The 10,028-nt window shown below is 58.2% G+C and overlaps 3 protein-coding genes across 3 annotated transcripts; 1 reads left to right on the top strand and 2 right to left on the bottom strand.

The window, feature by feature from the left end:
- On the bottom strand, nucleotides 1-2,053 carry IE81DRAFT_321255 (hypothetical protein). Its single transcript, XM_025513284.1, has one exon. The coding sequence runs from the start codon at nucleotides 1,887-1,889 to the stop codon at nucleotides 303-305; it is 1,587 nt and encodes a 528-aa protein (XP_025371790.1). The 5' UTR covers nucleotides 1,890-2,053; the 3' UTR covers nucleotides 1-302.
- Nucleotides 2,054-3,258: 1,205 nt separating this feature from the next.
- IE81DRAFT_321254 (nucleoside hydrolase) lies at nucleotides 3,259-5,898 on the top strand. The gene is made up of 6 exons (XM_025513283.1): nucleotides 3,259-3,483; nucleotides 3,615-3,934; nucleotides 4,228-4,505; nucleotides 4,734-4,826; nucleotides 5,021-5,114; nucleotides 5,296-5,898. Exons 1-6 carry the CDS (start codon nucleotides 3,466-3,468, stop codon nucleotides 5,690-5,692), a joined length of 1,200 nt encoding a protein of 399 aa, XP_025371789.1. The 5' UTR covers nucleotides 3,259-3,465; the 3' UTR covers nucleotides 5,693-5,898.
- A 19-nt stretch (nucleotides 5,899-5,917) lies between these two features.
- On the bottom strand, nucleotides 5,918-8,677 carry IE81DRAFT_321252 (Rgp1-domain-containing protein). The gene is made up of 5 exons (XM_025513282.1): nucleotides 7,770-8,677; nucleotides 7,275-7,682; nucleotides 6,835-7,176; nucleotides 6,402-6,722; nucleotides 5,918-6,289 (listed from the first exon to the last, which is right to left on the bottom strand). Exons 1-5 carry the CDS (start codon nucleotides 8,374-8,376, stop codon nucleotides 5,952-5,954), a joined length of 2,016 nt encoding a protein of 671 aa, XP_025371788.1. The 5' UTR covers nucleotides 8,377-8,677; the 3' UTR covers nucleotides 5,918-5,951.
- Nucleotides 8,678-10,028: the final 1,351 nt, after the last annotated feature.

Here is a 10,028-nt window from a genome sequence, read left to right as displayed (position 1 = left end):
CGCACCAAGACTCGGGAAAATAAGACAATCAGTCAAAAAGTTGGGGGGGGGGCGCAATGCAGATATACATGCCGATGCGAATACACGACTTCACAGGGGTGCGGCGAAGGAATTTGCGCAACGATATTTCTGCCCGCCCCCCCAAGGGATTCCTGATTGTCCCTTGACTTGAGCCATTGCTCGATCGAAAGCTGCAATCAAGTCAAGAGTAGTTCCCTCAACACCTTTGCCCACACATCCTGACCGCAGTAATCTACTTTCTCGATCGCATTTGCTCTGCACTCGACGACGACGCGGCAACTTCAGGGCGAATGCGTGCTGGGTGCAGCAGCAGCAGCAGGAGCAGCAGGAGCAGGTGCGGGCGTCTCGGGGGCCGAGCTTTCGGGTTCTTGAGGCGTGGGCCCGGTAGGCTGAGGAGCGGGTGCAGGCGCTGGTGCTGATTCGGCTGGTGGTGCTTCTGGCTGCGTCGGAGCAGGAGCAGGAGCAGGAGCGGGGACAGGCGCCGGATCTGCTGGTGCTGGTGCTGGTGCAGGCGCAGGCGCAGGGGCGGGCGCGGACGCAGGTGGGCCGTCGGGCTCGCCATCGCCATTCTGATCTGGCGGGGCGATAGGAGCGTCCCAAGCTCTAGGAAGAAGAGCGACGGGCAAGACCCAAGTAGCGCTCAAAATGACGCCCTTGCCCTCATCCGTCGATTCTATCGTCGACCAACTCCAAGCGATAAATGTGGCAATGTATCCCGTGACGGGCGCCAAGGCTTTCAAGATGGTCAGCACGGCCTTCAGTTCGAGCGGTAGGGGCAGCGAAGAGGCCTTGTCCAGAATGGCCGACAACATCGTGTGCAGCGTATTGGCAATCTTCTCCGCCTTGTCCGCGTCGCCTGCTAGCGTCGTCATGACCGGAGGGGGAAGGTAGAGTTGGAAGCCCCACCAACTAGCATGACAGGAGAAGCGCGTAGCAGAAGGGACCCAAACGCGTTTGCTTCCTTTCGAAGGCGAGGGAGCGGGAGCGGGAGCGGGCTTTTCGTCGCCACCAGGATCAGCTTGCTTGTCCTTCTTTTCGCCCAAGAAAGGCACCCAGCTCGGCCATGTCCACAATTGCTGAGATGGATCCCAAGCGTAGATGGAGCTGGGAGTGTACAGCGCCAGTGCCCTGCCCAGCCCCTGCTTCGAGGCGGAATTGTACGCTGCAAAATCGTCCCAGCGGTAAGACGCGTCCTTGTGACCTACTCGGATATCGCTGTACAGCGCTTGCGGATTGCCTTCCCAGTAGTGGTGCTGAGCGAGCAAGTGACTGGGCAAAACGGCCGAACGTTCCAGCTGCACGTCTTTGCCGCTGATGTCGACGCTCAAAGTCAAACCTGACCACAATCCATCGTCGTCGTCGTCGTCATCATCACCCTTCTTGCCACTGCTGAGAGCATCGACAGTATTGATGTTGTCGCCAGGGATGACCTGACTGCGCGCACCAGCGGGCAGAGAGTTGAGAGCGCTCCAAACAGTGCCGACTCCAGTCCACGGTTTGGGCGCACCTTGTTGAGCGGCAGCATTTTGAGCTTGTTGAGCATCGACAATCACCTTGGCATGGGCATTGGCAGCGGCGCAATTCATGATGCTCGCATCTCCAAGCCAGTCCAGCAGGTCGGCGCTGGAAACGGTGGTGTAGAATGGAGGACCGGGTCGCAGCAGAGATGCGATCTTGGTAGCTATCTCGACCGGCGTGAGCTCCGCAGCTGCTGCTGCTGCGGCCTTTGCAGAGACTTGTGCCGCTGCGCTCGCGCTCGAAGTGGATGCATCGGCATCATCCTTTTTGCGACTGAGGAAACGCGAAGTGGGGGAAAGGAAAGCGGTCAGTGCTGCAGGCTTCTCTTGGGTGCCGATTGTGTCTGTCATGATGGCAAGGCGGGGGGAGGGGAAATGTCGTGCTTTGTCGTGCGCTCGTTAGATCGTAAAGGGGGTCGTGAAATGGGCGTCAGGGGAAGGGGGGTGTGTTGATGGTGGTGGTGGATGGGTGAAGTGATCAAGAGACTTGGAGTTGCGGACAAGTTGTGAGTGTTGGGACGCTGCTGCTGCTGCTGCTGCTGCTGGCGAAGCGAGAGGCACGTTGCCCTGCCATCGCTAGCGTCAGCGCTAGCTCCACCGCAGCAGAGCGCCGCGCCCCGCAAGCACGCGAAAGGCAGCAGCAGAAGGCCGAAGGAGAGGGAGGCAACGAGGTTCCTCCGTGCGGTGCGGTGCGGTGCGGTGCGGTGCGGTGCGGGTGACCCCTCTGCAATATGCATGCATGCAGCAGCAGCTGTCAGCAGAGAGAGTCATGAGTGTGGGCTGCTGTGTGCATCCGCGTGATCGGTGCAGGACATGGCCGCGCGCGTGCCCCTAAAAAAGGAATTTGTGCCACAGGCATGCATGCATGATGTTTGTCCGTGCGAGATGTGATGATGCGATGATCTCCGCTGTGCAGCATCAGCTGCAGCAGCTGTATAGGACGCTACGCTTCGCCGGCGCGCAAGTTGAGATGAAAAAAACACTTAGTCACGCAACGGCGGCGGCAGCGGCGGCGCCTCTCATGTCCCTTAAATGCAGCGCCATTCATTCGTGATGCTTCCTCCCTGAGCTGAGCTGAGCTGAGCTGAGCTGAGCTGAGAGCCCACAAATGGAATGGAGCGCAAGTCTCTCATATCTGTTGAGTGAGCTTCTGCCTGGATCAGCTCGCCATCGTGCTCGTCTGCAGAGTGAGCGAGAGGAGTCAGCCATGCTCGTAATCTGTTGCTTGGATCAGAAGACGCACGCCTGCCTGCCTGCCTGCCTGCCTCGCGACTGATGATGCCTTGTCTTCTCGATATAGCAGCATGCGGATGAGCCCACCGATTTGCGGCAAGGTCAGGTGTGCATGGGAGCCTATAAATTGAGAGTCGTGCGTACCCTTGCGTGCGTGGCTGTATACACATCACGCGTCTGTGGCTGAACGTTGATTGCCGTGCTCGATCGATCGAGATGAATCTTGACGATGCATGCGCGCACAGAGGCAGAGCAGATCCTAACCCCCTTCGGTGCAACCATGCAACCATGCATGCATGCAGGTCCGGCGGGGAGTGGAAGGGAGGTTGTGCCGAGGCAACTAGCTAGGCGTGCATGCCATGCCATCCGTGCTGGTGCTGCTGCTGCTGCTGCTGATCCAAAGTCAACGGCGGGTGACCGAGTCACGGAGTCGCTGCGTGAGTGTGCGGGCCCGCGTGAGCAGCAGGGTGAGACGCACCAGCCACCATCACGGATCAAAGTCGATCAGAAAAGGTATTATTATTGCTGCTCATCAACATCGCCCAATCCTCCCCTCCCATCCCATCCGATCCGATCCGATCCGCTACGGTCCACTCTTCATAGCTCGATTGCCCGCTCGCCCGCTCGCCACTCCAAGTCTGGAAGCAGGCTGGCAGCACATCGCTTTTGCTGCCGTGACCCTTTTGTGCCGAGCATGGTCAAGAGCATCTGGGTGAGTTTTGCAATCTTGCAAGCCTTTCCCTCCATCTGGCTCCCCCCTTTTCACTCGCTACTCCCCCCACCCTTTGCTCACACCCAACCCCCCCCCTTTCACACTTTCACACACTCTAACTCGGGGCCCAGCTAGATGCTGATCCGGGCCACGACGATGCCGTAGCGCTCTTGCTAGCGCTGTTCGGTCGATCGAGCAGCACGCACACCTCGCCAGATGTGCACCTCTTGGGCCTCTCTACAGTTGCGGGAAACGCGTGCGGACTAGCCACTTGGCAAAACGCTGCAAAGTTGCTGGTGGCCTACGGTGCGGATGATGTGGAGAGGCGCGGGGGGAGGGAGAGGGAGAGGGACATTGCGCTCATCAGAGGGGCGGATGAACCTTTGGTGCAGAGCGTCAGAGCAGACGCTGCGATTCATGGAGAGGATGGATTGGGAGGCGTGATGGGTCTGTGAGTCGAGTCGGTCCGTCGTCATCGTGTGCAGTGCAGAGTGGCAGATTGCATGGATGGCCGAGGCGGGAAGCAGCCCCACCGCACCACAGCGCAGTGCAGCGCACCGCACCGCACCTTGACAAGCAGGTCAGAGGACGTCGAAGTGGATACGACGATCAGATCAGATCACATCACAGCGCTGCTGCTGCTGCTGCTGCTCGTGCGATTGCCGTCACAAGTCCAGGACGCCCTTTCATTGCTGCATGCTCTGACTTGCGCATCTTTCTTCCGCCCCCGCCCACTCGACACAGCCCTGCGCTATCCGACCCGCGCGTTCAGCAATACCTGCAGCACTCCCATTCCCGCAACGCCAACGGACTTCACACCTTCATCTCGCACCTGATCGCCTTGCTGCAAGAGCGCACTTCCAAAGGTCTTGCTCCCATCACCATCGCAGCCACGGGTCCTCTGACAAATATCGCCATGCTGCTCAAGTGCGCTCCCAAGCACCTGATCCGAGCTGGTGTGCAGGAAATCGTTCTCATGGGCGGAGCTGCTGGATGTCCAGGGAATAGAGGACCTTTGGCAGGTGAGTCCCCATCATCGCCTGCGCGGAGGGGGTGGGGCAAATGATCAGGATAAGGATGGATGCTTGTGCTCTGCTCTGCTCTGCTCTGCTCTGCTCTGCTCTGCTCTGCTCTGCTCTGCTCTGCTCTGCGTCATCCTAAAGCGAAGAAGCCTGCCCATTCTCCGAGGTCTCGATCGCGATTTCTGTTTGCTTGCTGTTCACTCCGTTCAGCTTCGCTTTGATGGGCAGAGTTCAACATCCTCGTGGATCCCGAGGCAGCCAGCATAGTCTTCGATTACGATATCCCCGTCACCATGGCCGGTCTCAACGTGACTCACCAAGGTGCGTTGCATGCTGCTCGGCCTGATCAAGACCACCACCACCACCACCACCAAAGCACCACCTCTCAAACGTGCGCTCCACTTCTAACACTTTTTCCCCACCTTTATCTGCACCTTGCCCCGCGTCTCACTCACGATTGGCGCCCCACCTCGCATTCCCCCGCCTCGACTGTGGATCGTGGGGGGGTTTGCCAGCCATCTTTACGCCAGAACTACAAGCAACTCTGACGGCAAAGAAATCTCCAATCCGCACGCTCCTCTCGAGCGCCATGACCTTTTTCGCTCAAACGTGAGTTCCCACGCTCCGCCCACGCCCCACGCCTCATCGCTTTTCCCTCCCTCCAACCGCACCATTCGCGACCCGCCGAATTGACATTTTCGCACGACAACCTCCTCCCGGGATGATGGAACATCCGCGTGGCCGGTGGCGGGGCTGGGGCCCTTTTGCCTGCCCCACTCTCTCCATGCAGCTACGAGACGGAATTCGATTTCAAGTGCGGTCCTCCAGTGCACGATTTCCTCGTTTTGGCCTACATCATCTCTCCTCATCTCTTTAGCGGGCCAAAATCATCATCATCAGACGACAATGGCGAGCCAGCGCGCTATCGCGTAGATATTGAGCGCAACGCGCACAGTCCCGCTTTTGCAGCTACCGTCGTCGACTTTCATGATCAGTGGCGTCAGCAGCACCAGCAGCAGCACCAGCAGCAGCAGCAGCACGACGAAACGTGGGGCAAGGGGGGGAGAAATGTCAGGGTTTTGCAACATGTAGATGTCCACGGGCTTTGGAGTTTGTTCTTTGATGCAGTCGAACTTGCCGAGCAGCACCAGCAGCACCAGCAGCAGCACCACTCGAAGCAAGAATAAGTGAACCCCTGCCCAGCGGCAACGCACCCACGAATGAAAGGGACAAACGAAGCCACGCGCGTGGTCCCCTCACTCCTGGCGGCAAAAGGAAGATTTGGAGGGGAAGGGGGGGAGGGGCCGCACGATAGCTCCCTGGCACGACCATTTGCAAAAAAGTGTTCTGCATCACGTAAACCCACATCACGTTTGCAACAAGATACACGCACAATCAATAAAAAAAAAAAGGGGGGGGGTTCGCATTCGTGATTTGCTGATCTTCCTAAGCAAAGACCGAAGCAGCGCCAGGTTGAAATCTGGTAGAGTGCGGCAAGACGTTGAGCGGCACTGCGCACTCCACCACCTCCAACTTTGTTCCTTCAGGCGCTCGCATCGAAGCGCCGCCGCTCTCCTCCTCCTTGGATGTCGTCGTCGGCATCAACGAGGGATGCAGAGGACCAGAGAGGTGAGGCACGGCTACGAGCGAAGCGTGAAAGTGCTCGTACCCATCCGACTCGACGGGAATCAGGTGGGAAGGTGGCGCTCCTCTAGGTCCTCCTTTGCTAGGTCGGACGCATGCCAAGGTCAAAAAGGAAAGTCGAACAGTCCAATTGATTTTGACTGCGCCATCGCGCAAAGAACGGGGTGGGGGTGGGGGGCGCAGCAGCAGCGTCAGCCCTTTGTGCGCATCCTGGCGCATGCTTGGCATTCCGCAAGTTGCCCCAGCACTCACCCGCACTCGTCACAAAGTCGGGCGTAGCACCGCTAGGGATGGGCAGAGCGAAGCTGGCTTGACCAGAGTCCAACGTGGACTGGTGGCATTCCGAGTGCACAACTTTGGTCATTTTTGCCACCCTATTCTGCGGCAAGGTGGACAGATCCGATTGAATGGCTTCGTGCGATTCCAGCGTCGCTGCTATTCGGACCACTCGAGCCACGCTGCCCGACCGGTTCATCGTCACTACTCCAGACACCGTGTCTCCCAGGCGATACTTGGACTTGATCAGAGTCAAGACGGCCACAATTTGTCCGTCTTTCGAAATGTCGTAGGACACTGTACAGATACATGAAAGCGTAGACGAATATGAGCCAGTCAGCGCCCCCATGCCGCCCTCTCGCGTCCTTCTCCCGACTCGCAAAGTACTGCTTCCTGCGCAATGGCTCACCTTTCTGCGAGTTGCGCGACAGGTGCTCGACAGCTTCCATGCTCGTCTTTGGTCCATCATCCTCTTCGCCAGCAGCCGAGGCAGCCACGCTAGCCCTTCTGCCCAGCGGAGAAGTAGGTCTAGGCAAGTTCATAGACGAAGACCTCGACAGCGACTTTCTGGATGTTGGAGGCGATGCAGTGGGATCGGGCGCGAACAAGAGGTCACGGGCTGCCGACGCTGCCGCCGACGCTGCAGCCTCTACATCAGTAGGTGCATCCTCGTCATCCAGAGCGGCCTCATTCGCGCGAGTCGAAAGCAGCAGATCCCTTGCATACTCTTCGAACTCAGACTTTCCAAACGCTGAAAGCAGGCGAATGTAAGGCGAGAACAGGTATGAGCTGAGCGTCATGTATGCTCGTCGTTCATCGTCTGCAGCGCCTGCGCAGCTTCGCTCTCACCTTGCTCTCGGCCTTGCGACTTGGCTCTGGAGCGCTCCGCTGCCAGATCCTGCCTCGGACCGTTGGCTACCGGTGGACTCCTCAACGTAGGCGTCACCAACATGTCATCCAGCTCCTCTCTGACCACCGACTCATCTTTCCTATACACTACGGGATTAGTCAAGTCGAAGAAGTGCGTAGCTCCACTGACGCTGACGTGGTTGTAGATGCGCAGCGGTATCCTGATCAGACGGGACCTCTGTTGCTGCTTCGAGCCTTGCGATTGTGCAAAACGTCCATTCGATCCAGCCGATCGAGGGGCAGCATGATCCACTCGATTCGTTCCCAGCGTCAGCGTATACGTGAAGGAGATAGCTCGACCGGTGTAGCTAGGCGGAAGATCAGCTGGCAAGGGTATCCTGAATGAATCTAAAAGGCACGTGGGACAAAGCAGCACGTGCAGGGTCAGCAAAGGCAGGCGCCAATGCTCAAGGCGCACGAGAGCTCGACACTCACAACTCCGGCTCTCGCCCGGCTTCAGCTCTAGATCTACCGCAACAATGGACGGGGGGCTGGAAAACAGCGGCACAGCCCTGTTCTGCAGCGTCCTCGCCTGTCTATCGCCAATGGAGCTAACGCTCCTCCCATGCGCCCGCCTCGCAGGTCTAGAGAAGAGCGCCGAAGAGAGGTAAGTGCCCCACCCAGCTTTCTGCGCATCCTCATCTCCGCCATCGAACTGAGCGCCGCTCCCACCGCCCCCGCCTGTGCCGTGTGCGCCCCCGAACGAAGAAGCCAGATGCCCTCCACCAATGGTGCGATCCATCGCCAACCTCTTTTTTACCTGCTCAAACTCTCCCGGCTTGATCAAAGATTCGTCCACCTTGAATTCTCCTCCAAACTGCGCAAAGCTCCACAGCAGGCTGATGGTGCCCGGCGCATACGAACGACCAGATGGAAAGAGCGGCGAAGATTTGGGAGCTCCGTACGGCGTGCTTGCTGACGAGGAGGAGGTGGGCGTGCTAACGTCCAGACCGCTGCTGTTGCCGCTGCTTTGTCCGCTTCCGCCCCGCCCGATACCCGGCCTGGACCACGCAGAGATATCATCCCTGAGCACAGACTCCATCGTATCGTTTGCTCCTTGCCCAGCTTGATAGAAAGCATGACCAATCGCTCTAGGCGTCGAAGGTTCGTTGGAAAAGGATGGAGATGCAGGCTCTTTCTCCGTGATTGGAGAAGCAGCGCTAGAGGGAGCACTGCTGGCAGGCATCCCAGGCGCGCCCAGAGCGAAAGCAGCAGAAAGATCTTCTGCTTGCACAGCTGCTATGCTCTGTTTTCTGCCGTGAGGGTGCGTGCGCGGGACGGGTCCACTAGGCTGCCTGAATGCACCACTTGCCATGCGCGCAGGTGTGGGAGACCCGACTGAGCTGCCCGAGGGGTGGATGAGATTGAGTGTGGGTCGAGCGGATGTTGCGCCTGATGGATCTGGAGATGCGAAAGGTGCGCGATGAGAAGGACCAGGCAGTCCCAGACCCAATCCCGCCTGATTCTTGTTCCGTGAGGAGTGGTCGGGCGTGGCATACATGGATGCGGCGTGCTTGTGACCTTTGTGGTCAACAGCTGCTGTAGAAGAGCTCGCAGGGGCGGATGTTGGAGTCGAAGGTTGAGCTGAGAAGGTGTTTGCGGCATGCCCATGAGCACCAGCAGCATGCTTATCTCGACCGATGAGCCTTCTCCTGGATGGAATTCTGGAATTGTCCAGCACGCTGCTGGCATTCTGATGCGATTCGAAGCTATCGACAGACTCGGCTGCCAGCCTTTTAGCCTTGTAGTAGCCTTCATCCCTTGCTCCCTCATCCGCGCCTTCCAATTGCAACTGCCTGGCAAAAGTCCTCACATCCACGCTCTGGCTCTTGGTGTGCGAGGATCTTCCCAGTGCAGGCGTAGAGGAGAAGACGCGCCTCTGAGCAGCCGCGATCGATGCTGCATCTGACAAGCTCGAGTGGCTGCCGTTGCCGCTGCCGAATGTCGAGGTGGAAGGTAGTGGTTGAGTAGAAGGTAATGGCACTCTGGTGTTTGTAAAGGTGATGACGCAGGAAAAGTGTTCTCCTGCAAAGAAGGAGGAGGAGGAGGGAGCGACGGAGACCATCAATGGCGTCGACGCTGTAGGGTCATCCATGCTGGGTGATGATGCTGGAAAGAGCAGGTGTATGCTGTCATGTGCTGACTCCAAGGTTGATGAGTGATGCTGGCCACGTCTGCAGTGAACGCCTCTCCCTCAACTAGAGTGGGCGTAATCGATGCCAGCTGCGTGATTAGATGGACAGAGTCACGAGTATAGGACGAATCAAGCTTGCGCGTGCGCTGATCGAGATGATGGTCAGAATTCAAGAATTTCACGAATCAGTGCCTATATAGGCCTGCCTAGCTGTTCGGTGCAGAAGAAACGCGTCGTATGCTGCCATGGATGTGCAGGTTGGGTCGCGTCCCGCCGGCGACCGTGCGCAATCCTCTGCTGCTGCTGGCCGCGCCGCACGGCGGGCTGCATAGAATTGATCACTGTCTGAATGACCTTTAGCATGCACGGTGCGTTACGGTACGGTATGTGATGCATTTGTTTCACGATGCATTCAGCATTCGGTATTCAGCTGCCTCGGCAGATATGGGCCTGACTCGTGACTCCAATTCAAGACTCAAGACTCAAGACTCAAGACTCGAGATTGTAAGTCACAAGTGTCTACCGTGACCGCGCCCATCGCCCGAGCCAGTCACGAGTCG

Source organism: Ceraceosorus guamensis, assembly GCF_003144195.1.
Source record: "Ceraceosorus guamensis strain MCA 4658 unplaced genomic scaffold IE81scaffold_10, whole genome shotgun sequence".
NCBI classification, from domain to species: domain Eukaryota; kingdom Fungi; phylum Basidiomycota; class Exobasidiomycetes; order Ceraceosorales; family Ceraceosoraceae; genus Ceraceosorus; species Ceraceosorus guamensis.
Note: the sequence above shows the minus strand (reverse complement) of the source record. Positions and strands in the feature narration are given on the sequence as shown.

Coding starts and splice junctions, on each gene's coding strand:
- IE81DRAFT_321254 (XM_025513283.1), top strand. Junction 4,827..5,020: donor TCTCAACGTGACTCACCAAG/GTGCGTTGCATG, acceptor GGGGTTTGCCAG/CCATCTTTACGCCAGAACTA. Junction 5,115..5,295: donor ATGACCTTTTTCGCTCAAAC/GTGAGTTCCCAC, acceptor CTCTCCATGCAG/CTACGAGACGGAATTCGATT.
- IE81DRAFT_321252 (XM_025513282.1), bottom strand. CDS start 8,376: ATGGAGTCTGTGCTCAGGGATGATATCTCTGCGTGGTCCAGGCCGGGT. Junction 7,177..7,274: donor GTCGCAAGGCCGAGAGCAAG/GTGAGAGCGAAG, acceptor GCCTGCTTTCAG/CGTTTGGAAAGTCTGAGTTC. Junction 6,290..6,401: donor CGACTTTGTGACGAGTGCGG/GTGAGTGCTGGG, acceptor GCGATGGCGCAG/TCAAAATCAATTGGACTGTT.
- IE81DRAFT_321255 (XM_025513284.1), bottom strand. CDS start 1,889: ATGACAGACACAATCGGCACCCAAGAGAAGCCTGCAGCACTGACCGCT.